At 47.8% G+C, this 19031-nt stretch overlaps 6 protein-coding genes across 6 annotated transcripts; 3 read left to right on the forward strand and 3 right to left on the reverse strand.

Annotated features, from left to right (window-relative positions):
* The first annotated feature begins 617 nt into the window (after positions 1 to 617).
* BU24DRAFT_423462 (uncharacterized protein) lies at positions 618 to 2906 on the forward strand. The gene is made up of 3 exons (XM_033528258.1): positions 618 to 1293; positions 1344 to 2021; positions 2075 to 2906. The coding sequence occupies exons 1-3, from the start codon at positions 980 to 982 to the stop codon at positions 2772 to 2774; spliced, it is 1692 nt and encodes a 563-aa protein (XP_033382878.1). The 5' UTR covers positions 618 to 979; the 3' UTR covers positions 2775 to 2906.
* Positions 2907 to 3187: 281 nt separating this feature from the next.
* On the forward strand, positions 3188 to 4189 carry BU24DRAFT_423463 (uncharacterized protein). Its single transcript, XM_033528259.1, has one exon. The coding sequence runs from the start codon at positions 3270 to 3272 to the stop codon at positions 4017 to 4019; it is 750 nt and encodes a 249-aa protein (XP_033382879.1). The 5' UTR covers positions 3188 to 3269; the 3' UTR covers positions 4020 to 4189.
* Positions 4190 to 7745: 3556 nt separating this feature from the next.
* On the forward strand, positions 7746 to 9064 carry BU24DRAFT_410278 (uncharacterized protein; the record flags this gene model as incomplete). Its single annotated transcript, XM_033525981.1, has 3 exons — positions 7746 to 7786; positions 8112 to 8377; positions 8445 to 9064. 3 exons carry the CDS (start codon positions 7746 to 7748, stop codon positions 9062 to 9064), a joined length of 927 nt encoding a protein of 308 aa, XP_033382880.1.
* Positions 9065 to 11905: 2841 nt separating this feature from the next.
* BU24DRAFT_433851 (Nitroreductase) lies at positions 11906 to 12831 on the reverse strand (the record flags this gene model as incomplete). Its single annotated transcript, XM_033530001.1, has 2 exons — positions 11906 to 12232; positions 12541 to 12831. The coding sequence occupies 2 exons, from the start codon at positions 12829 to 12831 to the stop codon at positions 11906 to 11908; spliced, it is 618 nt and encodes a 205-aa protein (XP_033382881.1).
* Positions 12832 to 13721: 890 nt separating this feature from the next.
* On the reverse strand, positions 13722 to 15240 carry BU24DRAFT_493129 (uncharacterized protein). Its single transcript, XM_033533946.1, has 2 exons — positions 14581 to 15240; positions 13722 to 14500 (listed from the first exon to the last, which is right to left on the reverse strand). The coding sequence occupies exons 1-2, from the start codon at positions 14843 to 14845 to the stop codon at positions 14013 to 14015; spliced, it is 753 nt and encodes a 250-aa protein (XP_033382882.1). The 5' UTR covers positions 14846 to 15240; the 3' UTR covers positions 13722 to 14012.
* Positions 15241 to 17723: 2483 nt separating this feature from the next.
* On the reverse strand, positions 17724 to 18288 carry BU24DRAFT_482048 (uncharacterized protein). Its single transcript, XM_033533219.1, has one exon. It carries the CDS (start codon positions 18282 to 18284, stop codon positions 17853 to 17855), a length of 432 nt encoding a protein of 143 aa, XP_033382883.1. The 5' UTR covers positions 18285 to 18288; the 3' UTR covers positions 17724 to 17852.
* Positions 18289 to 19031: the final 743 nt, after the last annotated feature.

Genomic DNA, 19031 nt, shown 5'->3' on the forward strand with positions numbered 1-19031 from the left:
ACTGGCTGTACTGTATTTGGTGTGCCTCGTCCCTACAGCGAGATCGCCGAAGAGGCACGGATTACCGGCATGGTAGTATGTGTTCTGGTGAACAACTCCTCAAACTAAGCATTTCCCAGCTCACGCAATAGTTTAACGACTTCTTTTGGGAATAGTCGATAGAAGCCTTATATGTGTTCTAGAAAAGAGGACAGAGATATGGCACTTAGCATGCAAGCAACATACACTGCGCTCGGTGCTGGTTTACAACATCGTACAGCTCCCTTGCCCCGACAACGCCTAATAGTGGGGAAATTTTTAACATGATTCTCTTCGTCATGATCGTTCACTACGGAGCATACAGTGCTTCGTACACTCCATACAATATTGACAATAAACTAATTACTCCGTGTTACCAGTACGATTAACGGATGCCTAGTTTCTCATAGACGGGATCTAGCTCCTTCAGGCAGACAGGCGATTGTGATACGAGGAAATTGTGACTCTAGCTGCAAGTAATACAACGTTCAAACCTGTTATTTTCGATTGCGCCCTGGCTAGGCCTTCTGGCCTCGCTTACTGGTCTACACAACTTTCCAGCCATATGGATATGGTTTGCTTCTTTTGCATCTTGGTGTCCACATTGTTCCTGAGACATCCCTACATACGCATCAGTCTCAGCTATCGCGAAAAGAAGGATTCCCGCATTCCGTAAGGATTCTCAGTAAGATGACATCTCTATGATTATCTTTAACTTTGCCCATTATCCCATTCATTCGATCAGGTGGTGCGATTGGTATCGCACCCTTGTATATCTCGGCAGGGATCCGGCTTGGTGAGATGATTGTCCAATGGCGATCCTTGCAGCTGGATTCCTCTGGGTGCCTCATCCCTTGGCATATCGTTCCTGTAAGGCATAAGAACATTTGCAGCTGCACTCAGATGCGCACGCGATAATGCAAGTCATTCGTTTCCGAGCATTGGAAAAACAAAGCTCATCATGTCGGCTTTCGTGACGACTACGTTTGCGCCAGATCCGGCGTGTATCGCGACCGACCATATCTGGTTGAGATCGCAGGACTGCTACTCTCTACCGTTCGGCGATTCGCCGACGCGAGAGGCGTGTACTTATTTCCAGCATGGCCACCAGCAAGCAAGGGAAACAAACGGGGACTTCATCTCGGATTCTTGCCTCCCGTATTGGGGAGACCGCGCAACTGTCTATACGGATTGTCCTTCGGGATACAACGCAGTAGTGGAGACAAGCACAAGAAATTCATTTCATACCGTATTCGAGAAGCAGTGCTGTCCATCGTGAGTAGATAGTGTGTGGTTTTCCATTTTCCTTCCTGACATAGTCCAAGGGCCTTTGAGTATTCATACAATGTTTTCGGCACTTTCACGACTGAGACGGATGGCGTGCAGCAAACATGGTCGCTCTACGACGTCCCAAAGTGCGTATCCACGCGCATAGAAGAGGTGCACACAGAAGTCATCACCGTGACATTGGGCGAGCACAACAACAACGAGCCCACCGCGACGACTACCACGGAGATCAAAGACGGAAACCTCGTCTTCGCGGAGGCCGTCGGCGTCATTGGGCCAACCGTCTATGGCGGCGGATACTCAGAATGCTGGGACCGATGTCCATATTCGTACGAGCCAACTCCAACTTTTGAGGAGAAATTCGAGACTGCTCCTGCTGTGACGCAGTTCTCCGCCCCGTCGCATTGTCTTGATCCGGAGAATAAGTGGATCGTGACAACTAGCTGCTATATCACCGATGCCCAGTATACGCCAGATTGGCTGACGTGCTCCGTGACGCATTTCGGAGCACCGAATTGGGACAATGATGAATGCTATCAGAATCGAGTGTTGTATGACAGCCCTTCTGTTGTCGTGGAGGGCACGACTTCATGGTACAGCGGATGCCCATCGGGATATACCATCGCGAGCTCGACCATCCGCCCTTTCAGCGATGAGTATCGCCACCCAATTGGCTACTTCGACGTCACGACTCACCTTGGCTTGTGCTGTCCTACGTAAGCAATGCTTCCAAATCCTTCTCAAGGTCAGGACTAATCTCAAACTGCAGCGCCTACAAATTCCAAGAAGGCGAAGTCAAGCAAACCGAAACTGTCCACGATGGCGCGACCTACGGACTATTCGTGTACGCACCGCCACGCTGCTACGCAACTTCGATCGAGCCGCTCTCCGGCAAAGAAGTCGTCCTCAGCCAGTGGTCGAACACACAGGCCTGGGACAAGCGCGACGAGGACGGCGGTCCCACGACCGTCACGTGGAACTTCGAGCACGACACTATGTACGCCATGGCGGAGCAGTTCAGCTACGAAGTGTTCAAGGGCACGCATACGTGCTATTCGCCCTCGTACACCTTGTGCTCGAGCTGGCTTTCGTATTACTATCCCGATGGCGTGGGTGGGGAGACGCCTGACGGGTGGACGAGTCCTGTGGCGACGATTACGTCGGCGGAAGAAGAGAGTGGTGGGTTTTCTAGCCATGATAGCTCTTCGTCTCCGTTTCCGTTAGAGACTGGTGAAGGGACGTTGACTGACAATATGCCAGGATCAGGAAGCAGAAGTGCGGGAGGAGGTAGTCAGACGGGTGGTGCCGGTGGTAGCAGTAACGGTGGCAGCGGTGCAAGTCTTGGAAGTGCACAGGGGCCTCAAGAAACCGGCAATCCGCCCAGCGCTGCGGGAAGAGCATATGGAGCTGGTTCGATAGGTTTGACAATTCTGATGACTGCTTTGGCGATGGCCAATGCCATATGGTAGTGGTTTGATGATTTCCCTCATGTTTTTTCTTCTTCTGCTAATGCTTTGGCCGGGAATACCACAATGTCTGTAATGAGTATCAATAAGTAACGTCCATAATGGTTATCGAAATGTATCATGTTACCCTGCATACACAAGCCTTGGTACTCGTATTCGACTAGAATCCGAACCGTAAGAACGACTAGTTCCTTTTCCCAAGTACTTCCCAAGACGCACTTTACGTATCTTCATACCATGTTCACCACTCGCCAAGTCCGACATCCAACAATTGTAAATCTTGTTACACCTGAATGAGATGAAATCGTGCCCACTTGAGTTCAGTGACGTTTCCAGGCCAAGGCACCAAGTGGCGGCTTATGTAATTTTAATTTAAGTGCTTACGGCCAGCTGCGGCCAATCTTTGCAATACATAATCCATTCCATTCTCCTCATTTACATTGGAAATTTTACAAACCAAGCATTGACAAGCAATCTATTAAGCAATTCTCAAAAAAAATGGGCAGCACACCAAACTCAGCCGACGTCCAGGTCGAGCCAATCACAGACGCAAAAGACCTCTCCCAGGCCTTCTATGTCTCAAGCGAGGCCTTTGGCCGACAGATCAACGACGCAATATGGGTGTCCCTCAATCCTGACTGGAAGACTCCCAAGGGCCAAGAGTACGGCACCTCCCGACTCGTAAGAGCTTGGAACAAAATCAACAAGGACCGCGAGGGCAACCCGAACACGGTGTACCTCAAGGCTACTCTACCTGTCACCAGCGAGGACGGCCAAACGGAACGACGAATCGTCGGATTCGCGATCTGGAACCAGCTCTCTGTCGTGCCTGGTTACGGTGAGGTGCCGTCGCCCGAGCTTGGTGACGCGGTAGATATTCTGGATCCCACTGAAGCGAGGTTTGCGAGTCAAATGTTCCGCTCGCTATGGAAGCGGAGGATCGAGTATGTAAATGAGAAGGCAACGTCAGACCCGCCTGCGATCTTCACGTTGGGCCTTTGTACTGTCGACCCGGCGTTCCAAAAGAGGGGTATCGCGAGCAAGTTGGTACAGTGGGGGCTCGATGAGGCGAAGAGACGACATGGTGGGCTTGAATGCACGACAGAGGCTTCGAGGATGGGGAGGTCGGTTTACCAGAGGCTGGGATTCAAGGCGGAAGGGGATGAGGATATTGTCTTTGAGGTTGATGAGGAGTTCAAGTCGAGGGATAAGCCGCCGAATCTCTTCTTGCGTACTGGCATCGCCTAATAGAATGGGGAACATCTGTTAGCGATCATGCGTATGCAAGGAGCCGAGTGTATGGCTTTGATGGATAGGATGGCTTTAACATATCATTATGTTTTGCATAGCCGGCGATAGTCGATATCTAGCATATCTAGCGATTGCATGCAAGAAATCAAACGAAGTTTCATCATGAAGATCACAGTCTGCACACAATACTTTCCGCGCTCTTTCATGTCACATTTCTTATAAGTCACGGGGTCAAAACAGATTTCGTGGTTGTCGGGATTTTTGTGCGTTTGTTGCATAGTGGTTGTTCACCGGTAACCATGGCAAGCCGCGCGTTTGCAATTTCCGAAGTATATGGCATCGCGCCCAATATGCCCCTTCAATAAAATTGAATGTTTTTCCGAACGAGCATCATGCTAGCCAGAATATAGTGACTTTATCCAAAATACAAACAACCCATCTGCGTCAGATGCTGCTTCCTTTGCGTTCGACCTAACAATCGCAAAACAACATCAAGTAATGAACTCGCACTGCTACATTGGCCTACTCTGGTCATAGGGGCTGTTCCAATTATTTAGAATAAGCTTCGTCATCATTATCTCTAACTGGCGATATAATACCCTCATGACCTCCCAGTAGCGTCTCAGACGTAAACGACGCACTCTGAGTTGGTATTGTACACTCCCTGATGATCATATTTGTTACGCATGATACTTTCAAGTCCCCACAATTCAATTTCATAACCAAACGCGTTACTCAAACGGATTCTGCTTTGCATCGCGGGAGCCGTCCATGTGATGTCGCTCTTAATGACCTCAGTCCAAGGTCCAAAGGTATAAAGGGGGATCTCGCAGACTCATTTTGCCTTACTTCTCACCTCACTCGCATCTCAAAATTGCAGACGCATGCAAATTTATGTGCTTCTTTTGCCGCTGTCACCTAACTTGTCCTTGAACTTTTCAAAAACAGTCAACACATTCAATGTCGATGTGTTTCGGCAACGCCTGAAGCTCCCGAAATGAGTTGGAAGATATGTCTGTTCTCAAGAACGACATTCCAGAAAGACAGTTGATGTCTTAGCTCCGCGCCGGAAAGTATGCCGCTGCGAAAGCCAAAGTCGAAAAACGCCCGAATCCCGATCGTATGTTCTGTCTCTTTCGACCAGCCGATAGAAACGCCTTCGCATGGGGCGACCGTCTTCCCTTTGTTCAATGTTCGATTCTCTCGACTAAAAAGTTCTTACTCCGAAGGCACACCCTACGGAAGAAAGTTTTACGAATGAAAAATTCTCACTTCGGGAGCCACGTCAACTGCATCACCAGGCGAATTGATACCTGGATATTAGGATTCTCGAAGTCTCATAGAAGATACTTTGGGTTCCGCAAAACGAATCTAGCACTCATGTTACACATCATGAGTGATGCTCGGAGGCCTTTTAACTTCCAGTAAACGAATTGAATATACACTCTCTTATGTTTCGTTACTCTTTCTGTCAACATTCGATGTTCGAAAAGAGGGATGGTTGCAACCACATGGGAGCGCGTCTCTGTTCTTTCCTTTCATGAGCAGAATACTTCATTAAGACTATTCGTGATTGCGAAGGACATTTGTATCAAAGGCTATTTAGTTATAGCCTCAAATCTTGAAGAATCTCGCACGACGATCGCGACACTCTCAACTGTCATAGTGACCAACTATGGATTTCGTTCTCTGCGTTGTTCATTAGCTACCTTAAAAATAAACATACCAATACTCTGCATTCAGACGTGGTCTTCATCACATTAGTGATAGAGCCAGCAGAAACGATTTCAAGCTGTACGATGTTCTTCATCAAAATGAACACAAATTTGGCGCTATTGAGTCTCAAAAGTTTCATAAACAATTACGACCAGAAGAGTCGTATATTCCCAATGACCAGCTAGCACTCACTTTCGAACATAGACTGACCATGGAGTTTGGACAAACTTATTCTCATCATTACAACTCAGAAAGCATATGCTTCGACGTCAGTATGATCGACCCAATGTTCTAAGGCTAAGGCCGGACTACTCATGCTTTCTGTCACGGCGACCATCGAAACTCTTCTCCCCAGGCGTCTGGGTTGAGATACCCATGCGGAATGTCTCATGATTTCGAAAACCTGTGCCGTTGAATCAAAAAGCAGCGCATCAATCCTCCGAATGGCGAGCCGGACGACGCTGCCATCCTTTCCCTACTGAGATTATTGGTTACACACGCGATGAAATCGCCTGTCTAAGACTTGAGTCGTATTCCATACCCTGATTTTCCTCGACTCAAACTATATGTTGGCTCTTCTATGAGGGTCTTGCCTCTGATTACAAATGAAAGAACGCCAATATGAGGTGCAGCTTCTGCTTGCTAGGCTTGCTTATGCTCTTGACTTTCTAGTACGCCTTTGCGGTCATTATCAAGAACAAAACAGCACACTCTATCACGAAGATAACGCGCCCAAGACATACCTTGATGGTACCACTGTTCCCATTCTTCTGCTCTACATATTTGATCGAGCGCTGGGTGGAGAAGCAGCGCATGCCCGGGGGATCCTTGGCAAAGGCAACGTTCATATCGAGTGGACGGACTTCTGTGCGCGAGACCATCGGAGCGAGGGAACATATGGCGAACGAGAAACTGGAAACAAGGAACAAGGAACAAAGAATGTGTGAGACTCAGAATACTGGAAGATCAGCTATGAGGGCAGTGCTTTTCATGAAGAAAGTGCACCAGTAAATGGACTGAATAGGGACCCATGGTTTCCCGAGCTGTGTGTTTCGCAAAGGGGCGCTCCGACATACTGAGTACGACAATATCGTTCCAAGAAGAACGAAACCACAAGATAGATCGCCATGAGCGATCTTTTCTTCCAAAAATGGTCTGCAATTCCCACATGGGAAATCTCTGTTTCGAACCGTCATGATAAAGCATACACAACAATGGGATTATGATTCCAGCATTCAAGACAAGAAATTATCGTGCTGTGGCATCAATAGAAGCGATACACTCGATAACATGAGGGAAATCCCTCGAATCGACCACAATTATCTAACTACACGGATGATTATTCTAGTCGGAGACTGGAGTAAAAATATTAGAGCGTCAAACTCTCGACTCAAGATCTATCTCGGATGTTTCGAGAGAAATTCTTGTCTTCTCACAGCAAAATGATTAATGCTGCAATCGGAGTCTCTATGAGAAAACGACATACAAAGCCCAGCTTATTAGGTTCATTTCTGATCTCAAACAATCTTGCTTCAAGATATATGGAATTTGGGTGCCTTGGAGCACCACGGACCTAGCCCGCACATATCGAGACCCTTGCTCTACACAGTTGTGAAAACTACAGTAGACGACAAATTACATGCTCGATTTGTTGATTCAGCATTTCTAGCTTTCAGTACCAGCACAAACTGCCACCAACTCAACATGCTATCACGCTTTTCAAACAAGCTAGATATCATATCCATGGAAGAACTTACAGTGGAACAACGAATGTGTCAAGAAGGGGTCTCTAAGGATTAGAATAAACTCCACATACGTACTCCATGTCTCCGGCGGCTATTATATGGCCTGAAGCGGCGAAGAGAACATGCCCTGAAGTTGAATTATCAACATCGAGACAAACCTCGAACGAAATTACATGTCTGCTTGACAGAATAATGAACAAACCGTGCGAATGTTCCATCGCTTCCAAGGAAAATCAGTCCTGTGGAGACTTGAGGCCTCTACATGGACGTTTATACACTTGGGAACTTCTCAACGGGCGTACTGTGAGCCCTTTCACACGTACTGAGTCTCATTGTAGTCTTTGAAAACTGGAATTGGGACCCCATGTGCATGACAAAGAATGAGAGAAAGATAAGATGCAGAAAACATGACAACTTCCGTTCCCGAGGATGAGCATGAGATCAAAAATTATAGGACAGAATTACCGGTCGGCCACCATGAAAGGCCTAGTCGTTCGACCTTCTGCCATCACGTCAGAACCTTGTCCTATTCAGTCCTTCAAACTTCAAATACTAATATCTTTAAACAATGACGGCGCTGCAACATGAGACACAACAACATAACAAACGTGTGAATGAAGCCATGCAGCCTGTTGACTCGCTTCCGACCTTACCCTCACTCTGTAAAGGAGAAGAATGTTGTCGACGTCGAAACAAAACAAGACGACAAGGGCGACATCTTTGACGATTCAAATATGGGAACAAACCCCAAAATGTGGAAGTGTCCAAGAAACAGAATCAGAAGAGTTTCCGAAAACAATCAACACGATGCCTCAAGCAGCTGTCACATGTCGATGTTCAAAAGTACACACATCAAAGAAATGACAAAGTCTTATGTTTTCCTGGACGATGAATGTACAGACCCCGGGGCTAAAAATCGGCGATGAATTCTAACATTAAGCATGACTGAACTCACCAACAGGCGGCCGCTGCGAATCAGACAGTCAAATCTCCAATGCGATGGGTGCGGTCCATCGAAACCTGCATTATACTACCAGACATGAACAGCAGATTCAATCGAAACAACTTTCCACCGTAATTGAACTGAATGAGATTTGCTCCCTTGACATGTGTCAAACCTTCAAGAATCCTAAGGGACTGGCCACTATCCCCTACACTGGGCGTCTTGATATTAGCAAAGTTATCATTACCACTCAAGACAAAGCTCCCAACGACTCGCGCATGTTGGATGAAGCCACATATATCAAAGAAGCCCTTGACGAGAAACCGACCTGCCGTAGAGCTCCCAGAGAAATTGTCATGGATCAAATGAGCTGTGGAAATTTTCATTCGCATGTTCAAGTTGATGCGATCTACACGGATCTGTCCAAAGCATGTGCAGGCTTTGCAATGTTACAACGATCACTAACAACAAGTCCATGCTTTTCTGACCGGGGATCGAAATATTTTCAATGTGCTGCTCCACGGAAGGTTTACGATATCATGATCGATGTCGCTGGGCTCTGTTCATGTGCCAAACCACGCTGTTCTAGCGTCATGAGCAAGCCGATCAAAGAAAGAAAAGATACAATGGAGAAATGAAGAAAACATCCAGAAAGCTGCCGCTATGTGCCGTGGTTCCGAAAAGAAAACGCCAATTCATTCTATGGAAAAACAAAAGCTGACATAATGTCAAAGCACCAATCCAGGGACTACCAAAAGCTGTTAAGACAATTCAATGTTCCGGAGGGCGTGGGGTTACAATAGTACGATCTTCATCAAATGCTCGATGTCTGTCGTTAAGCCCGGACATATGGCCATTCCACCAAAATACACAAAGGTCGTTCTCCGCACGCAGACGCAAACGCTGATCTGGACGAAAATCTACACATGGCGGGAGCCACCATCCTGTTCGTCCTCCCAAAAGCAACCACAAAACTGAAAAATGGCGCATTTGAGGTTGTCATGTTGGCACTTATCATAGACATCAAATGTGACTGAAAACGGATCCGAAGGCTAGATCATTACGAGCAACGGAGAACCTATCCTATAATTATCCAACATTGAGACCGATCATGGATCGGCTTTCTTGACAACACGATTAGACACTGGAATAAGCAAATTACATGTCTCGGTAGACCTGCGGTCTTGCTACAAGAGTATGTTGGAGGACCATGGTCCAAAAGCGAACGCATGATCATGCGTTCAATGATCTCTCATATGCTATCTGCTATCAAAAGGCCAAATGATTTTTGGCTGGACCTGATTGCAAACATGACAAATTTACGTCAAACCGCCTCATGACACCCGGAAGAAAAGCTCATGTGAGAATTTTCTTTCAACGTCCACCAATGCGCGAAGCAATCGTTCGCAATCCACAGGAATGGCAGACATATATGCGACCCGCCATTCTAAAGCGTACCATCTGGATCTGCATGTTCGCTTGCCGGAATTCCCCTCTGGCTTTCTACCAAGCTGGCCACTGCTGCCTATGACTCGAGTTCCGGGCAAGCCAATCACTATTACAAAGGTAGCTACAGCATGAGCATATGGTCACTCTTTGTCACATGGCTGTTCGCAATTTAAAGGCGAACAAATCGGCAAATGATAAGAATGCATGAACTTTTTCGTATGGGAAGTGGAGCGCTTTCTGCGCGTATCATTCTGGCGAAGCTAGGAACAAGAATAGAGAAAGTGGTTGACAAGCACTATGCTGTGCGGCTCCTTAGGATCGTTCAACTAAAACATGCCAACCTATATTATAATGACCACATGGTGGTTGTCATGTGGAGTCGGAGGCTCGACCCGAGAGCTTCAAAGCGATATACATTCGGAAAATGGCGTGTCGAAGCCACAATAGGAGCTGTTCTATGTGGTTCTGTGTGCTTGAGTTGCAGAAACAAATAAAAAGCGCCTTCGTTACCAATATGTGTTGTGGGAGGGAATTCTCCATCAAACAAAAGGAGTGTTTCAAAAAAGACAATAGAGAGCTGTGATGTGGAGTGATTTGAAGACGTCGCCATTGATACTGCATGGTGTGAGCACCAGCTTCAAAGTTTGCTGAATAGGCGGAATGGTTTGGCCGGCTTGAGCTGGTGAAATAACTACATACCCCGAGGAATAGTTCCATGTGAAGAGCGGGACACAATACCCATCGATGAACTGGACACGAATCGACGAAATATGGAGTTTGAGATTCCGTCACTGTGATATGATGTGGTGAGCACCAACTCAAAGATTCCTAATAGGCACCCATGGTTCTGCATATGCTTCGGCTTGGTTCATAACATAACGGTGTTACGATCATGTGCAGAAATCAGAGATTCTGGTCAATCAGATAGAACTCGAGAAGTTTCGCATTCATGTGCGAAGTGGGAGGGACGTCCAAAAAGAAAAAAATGAAAGGGACAATGCTGTCCGCGCGGTGTTTCTCGCGTGTAGTCAAATATCGCCATCACTGCCTCCATGTAATGAGCATTGACTCAATCACAATTGAAGACCTCTTATGAGGTGTCCTGTGGTCTGGCCTTGATCATAGCACAGTAGTGACCGATCTCATTATGGGGACAAAAGCTGGAAAATCGAATGAGAAATCGTTGAAAACTCTGGGCGATGTGCGGGGTGGGAGTGAAGTCCAGAAATACTACCTGATTCAAAATCATGTCCGCGCGATGGTTCTCGAGTGGAGTTCAAAATCTTGTGTCTTTTCATCAATGGCAGTGGCACACCTTATGCATTCGCGCTGTCTCACGATCATTTTCTCCATTCCTCTTTTGCTCATGCCTGGATCGCTGGGAGCAGAAAGGGGAAGAATTCTCAGCCTGTTTCAGGAATGGTCTAAGGAAGACCCTGCCCGCTATCGAAATTGAGGAAGCTATCCATTACAATGATCTTCGTCAACTTCCCTACCGTCTATGATATCCTCTCCTTTGCCGCAAGCATACGGGATTCAACATGTCCGGTGGCAAATCACCATAATGAGTAGAGCGCGTGTTAATGCAAGACTAGGGCGGGCATACCTTGGGGAGATTGGCGGTGGATCATCTCCGCAGTTTTTCGTTCACCTGATGTTCTCCGGGTTCACAGTACAACGTCATGTCAATGATCCCGACTGGAGACTTGGTCGTTGATACTGGAATGTAGTGATGGCGGTGGTGATGGGGTGGTGGTGGCGTGGATATCTAATGGTGATGATGATCAGCATCACCACGAGATGGAGAATGACAGAGAAACATCAAGACAAGGGCAGTTGGGTCATCGAACAGATGTGCATATTTTATGTAAAAGTTTCGTTTCAATATTCGTTCTATCGATATCGCTATGTGATGCTGCAGCAATCCTTGTCCCAATTGACTCCCTTAGTATAAAAGCAACCCCAATCGATATGCCATATATCGTATCTAATGCGCGCTGAATCCCTCTCTCGCTACGGGCATGACGACTCTAGTTCTTAGCACCGTGGACGAAAAGCCTCTCGCCCTCAACAGGCTTGTACTGCTTCTCGCCAGCCTCGGCGACCTTGCCGCCAAAGACGAGCTGGGCGCGGAGCTTCCAGAGCTGGGGAATGTTCCACTCGGCCTGGGCCTTCTGGTCGATGATGGGGTTGTAGTGCTGGAGGTTGGCGCCGAAACCCTCAGCCTCGAGGGCGACCCAGAGGGCGAACTGGTGCATGGCGGATGTGTGCTCTGACCAGACGGGGAAGTGCTCGGCGTAGAGGGCGAATTGCTTCTGGAGGGCCTGGACGGGCTCGGGGTCCTCGAAGAAGAGGATCTACAGAACGAGTTGTTAGTATGGAGCATAATGAATAGGCAGTTGGTGGTGGTTGGTGGATCTACAGGCCAACGTGGGATATGCAGGGAAGCATCTCAAAGGGGGATAGCGCGGGGTAGATCGGCATGATATTTCAAGTGATGGTGGGGCCCTTGTAAAGCTTCTCTCCGAGAGCTCATGTGGGTTCCCCACCACCGCACACGAAGCCGATGATGCAATCCTCCCCATTTCGATGCGATCCAACGGAGCAATCGACAAGTCAATCGCACCAGGAAGACGGATGATAGAAGAGGAAAAGAGATACTCACAGTTCCGTAACCGGCCTTGAAGCCGTTGACACGCTCCTCAGTCTTGGCGAACTGGTCCGCGGGGACGATGGGCTTCAGAACCTCCTTGACATACTCCCAGAACTTGTCGTGCTCGTCATTGAGAAGGACAACGAGACGGGCGGACTGGGAGTTGAAAGAAGAGGGAACGTGGAGGATAGCGTCCTTGACGATGGAGACAATCTTCTCATCGGCGATGGGGGCGGTCTTGTTGAGCGCGTAGATGGTGCGGCGGTCCTTGATGGCCTGGAGGAAGGACTTTTCGGAAGCCATTGTTGCGTGAGAGGTGGAGAAGTGTTTGTGGGAAGACGAAGTAGTAGGAATGGAAGATGAGAGAGGAGTGGAAGATTGTTGCAGTTGATGGAGAGCAGGAGAGGCAGCGACGCGGGCGCTTTTGTAGTAGGCGGGTCGCAAAGCCTGTCTCCCAATTTGTAAGGTGTTTCTGAACATGGTTGCGATGGATCCTGGAAGGTGTGCGATGGTGTCAGTATCAATGGATATGGAAGTGGAAGTGAGACTAGGTTCCTGGACAACGGACGAGGTCGGCAATTGGATGGGAGGCAGAATTTGCTGCAGGAAGATGGCGAGCAAAAGGCCCGCAACAAGTCCCGTTATCAAGGATCGTGCGCTGCCAGCGGTGGCCATCGCGTCATCTGCGGTTAGATGCTAATCGTCTTAGTTAGTTGAATAGGTGAGTAGTAAGGTATGGATAGTGTAGAGAACACATCATCCTCATCAGGATCATCATCATTCTGAAAGGTCCGAGGGCGAGACGATTCTAGGTATAGCTTGATAATACGACTTTCGAACAACTACGATTATGGTTACACCCAGGTACGGGAGCAAGCTGACTGGCTGGAATTGGAGTATTGATACTCGTAATTGGCAGTATCAATGGCCTGAGCCGACGGATAAATTTCAATTAGTATGCCTAGTTGGGTGGTTAGTTGTGGTTTGTTGTTGATGTGTAATCCCTCTTCCTTCTTTCTGTATGGAAGTGATGGATGATGTTGGCCGAGGACGGCAGCCGGATCAGCAAATTGCCGGGTTCCTTGTCTGATTGTTAATCCCTTACAAATTACAAACTCCACCATCGTCCTTGCGGAATAGCACCGCCATCTCTCGTACTGTAGTAACCATCACCACAATAATGACAGCTGCCATCGACAAAATATCGCTCAAAATCTCATCATTGTTGTCAGAATTCGCAATTCGAATTGTAAAGCAGACTCATACTTCGGGCATTGTTGAAAGCCGAGGCCTACGACGAGTTGTTTCGTGTTGGAACTAACCCCATATATCACGTGATGATACCCACTCGTTTTTCTATCATCATCGCATTATTGGTGTATGTAGGTACTCACGGACGAAAGAAAGCAACGTCAACACTACTCGCACATCTTCGTCGATCACCCTCTCTCCCTTCCTCCTCAAACCCGAACACTACGCTCAATTCAACTCAACGTCGCCGCGACTCCCATGCCGGCCCCGGTCAACAGCATGATCCCCCTCCAGAAATTCAACCTCCCCCAGCTCTCCACCAACTGTCGCGTCTCCACAAGCTCAGAATTTGTAGCAGCAGCACCACCCTTCTTAACCTGGCTCACACCTTTCGCCCGCCCCGTCGCCCTAACCGTAAGCTCCTGAATGACACCGCCCATCAACCCCAACGTATACGGTCCCAGTCCCGCCATAGCTACCGTAGCGCCCACGTACAAGTTCCTCCTCACATTGCTCACCCCGTATCCGTCCACCGCAAGCCTAGGCGCGAGCGTCGACCTCCAAGCCAGCACCGCGAAGCCCACCGATGAGCCCATCGCAAGAGATATCATGGGTACAATGCCGGCCGTGTACAACTTGTGCCATTGTCTTGCGAGCGTATTCGCGTCTGTCGTTTGGAGCAGCGCCGGGATCGTGAGGATCGACGTACTGATGTTCGTGCCTGGCGTCCCCCAGAGATTGGTTAGAAATTGTGCCTGGTGATGAAGCATTGTAACGAAGGGTGTTGAAGTCTATACTGACCAGCAGCTATCGCAGAGGCAAGTATACTAACAGCCTGAACGACAGGCGTCAAGCTCTCCATCGCGAAGGTCGACAGTCCGATTTCCCACCAGTAGCTTGGCTCTATTCTATCTGTGACCCTCGCAGTCGTAAGCCGTGATGCTAGGTCGTCTGCTGCCTTTGTGATCCGCGATGTAGATGCTATCTCGGCGATCGGAGGTACAGGTACGAGAGTGCCCGAGGTCTGAAGGGCCGCAGAGCTGAATTCAACAGGCGGGGTACTCATCGTTCAGCTCTTACTTAAATACACAGGTAACAAGAAGTCTACTACTGCTTCCCCTCATGTGAACATCGAACGATAATCGAGGGGTAGAGACGCTTGTCCAGCTTTCTCAGTCTTATGTTGCTAGCTACATGTACTGTAAGCACTTCGAAAGCGCCCGGCCTATGACGTTGCCAGCTGTCTTCCACCCGGGCGATGCTATTCGATGCGTCTAGATCTCACATGTAGATGCGGCCTTTGCAGCTTTAGCGCCAGATCTAGAGATCGTCCCACTACTGGGAAAGCTTAACCACCACATTTGGTCCAATGATGAGGAGTGGAGCGTAGACATCATGCACTGCGCGAAGGATAACTAGGTACCTCTTAACGAACTTGCTTACAATCAGTGTAAAGTAGCCAAAATTCGATAAATATGTTATCCAAAAAAAGAAAATGAAAAGCACATGAAATCATATCTACCCATCATCGAAATGCAATCCTCACCACCATCACCACAATCCAATGATGCTCACCACCACCACCATCACCTCAATAACCCACTCCCACCCTCCTACCCTACCCATTCTTCTTGTCCACATCAAAAGGTTTCCAAGGCGTTCGGACATCCGAAAGTCTCACGCGAGGTCGAATCTCCAGAAAGTCGCACATGGTAAACACCATCATCATGAAATTGGCAATCCTCGAAACGGGACAGCAGGCATAGTAGGCTCCATACTTCTATTCCCGGCCATCTAGCGATGACAAAAAATTTCGAGACCGCCGGTCTCTCCCATACCGGTTTTGCGAACTTTCTTTCGATCATGGACGAAAGAGAAACACGGCACCAATCCGCCATGACACGACGAACTGTAAATAGTTGAAATACTCCCCGGCGAGAGAGGCGGAGCATACACGTGCCCCTGGTGTGTGGTTTGATTTGCATCTTATCTCCATGATGAAATCTTTTTGCTCCTGTGGATTGTTCACGAGCATGCCTTCAGGAGTGAGAGCTGTTGACAGAGAGCGAGCGAGCGAGCTACACATTGTTGACTTGTATTTGCAATGCCAGGAGCATGTAACGTAGGCTATCGATGTTTTTAACACTCCGAGTTCCGGGACGAAAGACACACATATCAATGTTTCCTCTGTGTTATCGCATTGTTTCTCTCGTGACCGTTCTACGAAAGGGATGATTTCGTGCCCTAAAGGTCATTTTTCCACTTTCTCTGCCATGCAAGGAGGTACAGAAGAGTGTTAGCACCATGATAACGCCGTTTCTCAAGTTTCGGCGCCATGATGCTTTTTTATTTCCGGCGAGGGAGGAAAACTCGCCGCATCAGACGATTCCACTCAATCTTTTAAGATTTCTTTCCTCTCCATGTGGTATTTGTCACACATGGTTTGTTGATAATTTGAGTTTCGATGGACGTCTCGTAAGGAGTAATCGGTGTCTTGATTTTAAATGCGTACAAAGGCGCATCTCCATCTCATCAGAAGTCTCGCGTGTATAGAGAGGCAGAGGAGCGCTCTCTTCCATGGACTGTCTGTCTACTCATTGAGCGCTTCCATGACCGGGCTATATTGCGCTCTCTGCTCGTCATGCAGCGGAAGCAGACGAATTTGTCTTCGTCGTCTCCCATGCGCACGTGCTGTAGTCGTTTTTTGTAAGCCCACAAGACTGCTGGTTGCATCGGGCGAGACATGGAAACTTTCCGCCATCAACAGATTTCTTGCGTTATTGACTTCTTTCCCTTAAGGTAAGAGCATAATGATGGAACACAAGTTTTCGAGTGAATAGAGAATCATGGTTGAATCTCATTAGATCACTGAGAAACGATATACAGTTTGGTTCGCACATGAGGTCTGCTCATAGTATGGCCTAGTTATCCTTTTGTATTTCATATCGAAACATACGTTGAACAGATATCGTGTTGTTGGCGCGATACAATCTGTCCGTTATTAGTCGTTTCATGGGTGCACATAAGTTCTCGGCGCATCAGTAGTTCGCGGATTCGTTGAAAGTGCTGCGACATCCAGATCGCCCAGTCTGGCTTTAGTAATACCCTATTAAAACGCAGAGGCAACGAAACATCGGTATAGAGCTGTTCGGGTCAGCCCACATGTATCCATGTTGAAGTAGCCTCAGGTGCTCCAGCCACGGCAATCCCGTAATGCTAGTTCATCCTTCATACCAGTTGCATACGTCATTTGTAGAAGGTGGTGAAGTTCCAGGAGATAGGGGTCGTGGTAAGCAGGATATGGAGGACGAGTCCACCCATGCTGTATATTGTGGAAGATGGTTTCTTGCTCCATGGCAATTGTACCCACCACTTTGATACCAGGAGGGGAGAGGAAAAGGCAGCATGTGTTATTATTGACGGACTTTTGAAGTTTTCGTTGATATCCAACATAATACCAGTATTGAGAATATTTAAGACTTGTCTTGATGGCGGTGGAAATGAAAACACCTGGGAAGGATTCTAGTTTTACACCACTCTTCTGCTCTTCATCGTAACATGGCATCGGGATTTTTGGGGTTCTTGTGTAGACTTTGACAATGGAGAATGACTGGGGTATTCTGGGCCGGCTGCTATTTCGGACGCATTCCAGCGCTCTTGATCCGTTTCGATAATGAAGCGTATACCTTACGTATGCAGGAACCCTTAGACGACTCCGAGCTCTGCTTCGCATATCGAATTGATAGTACTGTTTGGTGCCACGGCGCTCATTGCGTATTGTTGTCCATATCTTTCGCATTCGAGCTCATGCGGTTTGTTTCGAGATTGCATTCAAATGATCTTTGTACCTCCATAAATTCTTTTTTTTTTTTGCTCGCAATTTCCAAACATGAACGGTAACTTTCGATTCTTACTACTTTTCTGCTTTCGAGAGAACAGTAGTGCTCGCAACATAAGATTGGCGGAACCCTATTTGCAGAGAAGGTTACATGTAGAATAATGACTGCACCTCCTAACGTCTCGCCTGTCCCGACATCGTCGCTGATAATGCCACCCTTCAGGTGAGGGATTTCCTATGCCCGCGCTGCAACCATCTGCCACCAGCGTAGTTCTTTGCCGGGGTTCATGTACCGCATACTTCTGCACCCAATGTCCACCATGCCTGGAAAATTCATTGCTTCTTTCAGATTATTGCGTTGGAACGCAGGATCGTTCCAGATCATGTTATAATCGTCGACCAATTGCTCATGTTCTTCGAGGACTGGTATGGCCGGATTGTCTTGATCATTGTCCGTACGCTTCGTGGTCCCATCTTCCGGATCCTTTTGTATTGTTGCAGCTTCCAGTGCCTCCAAGCTTCGAAAATCTTTGGCCAAGCAGCCGTAATGCTTTGTTGCTGGATCGCTCTTTCGGTCTCGGAAGAGGCCGCCCAGAGTTCCGCTTGTGTCGTCAGAATGACCGACAGCCGCTCCGACATGAAGATTTGCACTGAAATCTTCTGCCATAGCTCATCTGAGTTAATGGTTAGTTGTCGGATGGCAATGAACCAGCTATCCAAGTAAAGACATTCCGAACATCGAGGCTGATTTCGGTGGATATCTCAGTGATGGTCGCATAGTTTGATAATATGGACCATGTGACGAACTGTGAGTGAATGTTATGCACAAAACGTATCCTTTCGAATAGGCTCAAATCTAGCTTTTCAATTTTGTTTCGATCGGCGAAGTTTATAGACTCTCACGAATGAAAGTCGTGGGTTTCATCTGGGGGCCGAACTCCTCGCAACATGGCAAGTGTCGTTTGAACATACCAGTCATAGACGTTAGCTGTTCGGATTTTTTCCTGTGACTTGCTCGGTGATTAGGAGTAAGATTACTTCGGGTGTAAGTCCATTGACAACCTTTCACAGCCAGCTCTTGGGGTTTCTAGGTGTGCGAGATTTTCAATCATGTATGTCTATGGCAAGCAACTGTTTCATTGTCTGACAGAGAGCTAGTAGTGCGGTCTTAACGATCATCAAGATTGGACATGATGTTTGACAATTATGCCGCACTCCACCTGCCACACGAAGAGGATCACGTCTTTTCATGACACTCCATGCAGTAATAAAATCAGTCTGCCTTCCTGCCGGGTCGAACTGCATGCCCAAGAACATAGCAGCTTGTCGGAAGGCTTTTCCGGCATTCACATAATCTTTAGCCGTATTTGCTTTTGAAACCTCTTCCAATTGTTCGACATTTTTCGTCCGTTTG

This window comes from Aaosphaeria arxii, assembly GCF_010015735.1.
Source record: "Aaosphaeria arxii CBS 175.79 unplaced genomic scaffold BU24scaffold_5, whole genome shotgun sequence".
Classification (NCBI taxonomy): domain Eukaryota; kingdom Fungi; phylum Ascomycota; class Dothideomycetes; order Pleosporales; genus Aaosphaeria; species Aaosphaeria arxii.

Coding starts and splice junctions, on each gene's coding strand:
- BU24DRAFT_423463 (XM_033528259.1), top strand. CDS start 3,270: ATGGGCAGCACACCAAACTCAGCCGACGTCCAGGTCGAGCCAATCACA.
- BU24DRAFT_482048 (XM_033533219.1), bottom strand. CDS start 18,284: ATGGCAGAAGATTTCAGTGCAAATCTTCATGTCGGAGCGGCTGTCGGT.
- BU24DRAFT_423462 (XM_033528258.1), top strand. CDS start 980: ATGTCGGCTTTCGTGACGACTACGTTTGCGCCAGATCCGGCGTGTATC. Junction 1,294..1,343: donor GAGAAGCAGTGCTGTCCATC/GTGAGTAGATAG, acceptor ACATAGTCCAAG/GGCCTTTGAGTATTCATACA. Junction 2,022..2,074: donor CTTGGCTTGTGCTGTCCTAC/GTAAGCAATGCT, acceptor CTCAAACTGCAG/CGCCTACAAATTCCAAGAAG.
- BU24DRAFT_493129 (XM_033533946.1), bottom strand. CDS start 14,845: ATGAGTACCCCGCCTGTTGAATTCAGCTCTGCGGCCCTTCAGACCTCG. Junction 14,501..14,580: donor TGCCTCTGCGATAGCTGCTG/GTCAGTATAGAC, acceptor GGGGGACGCCAG/GCACGAACATCAGTACGTCG.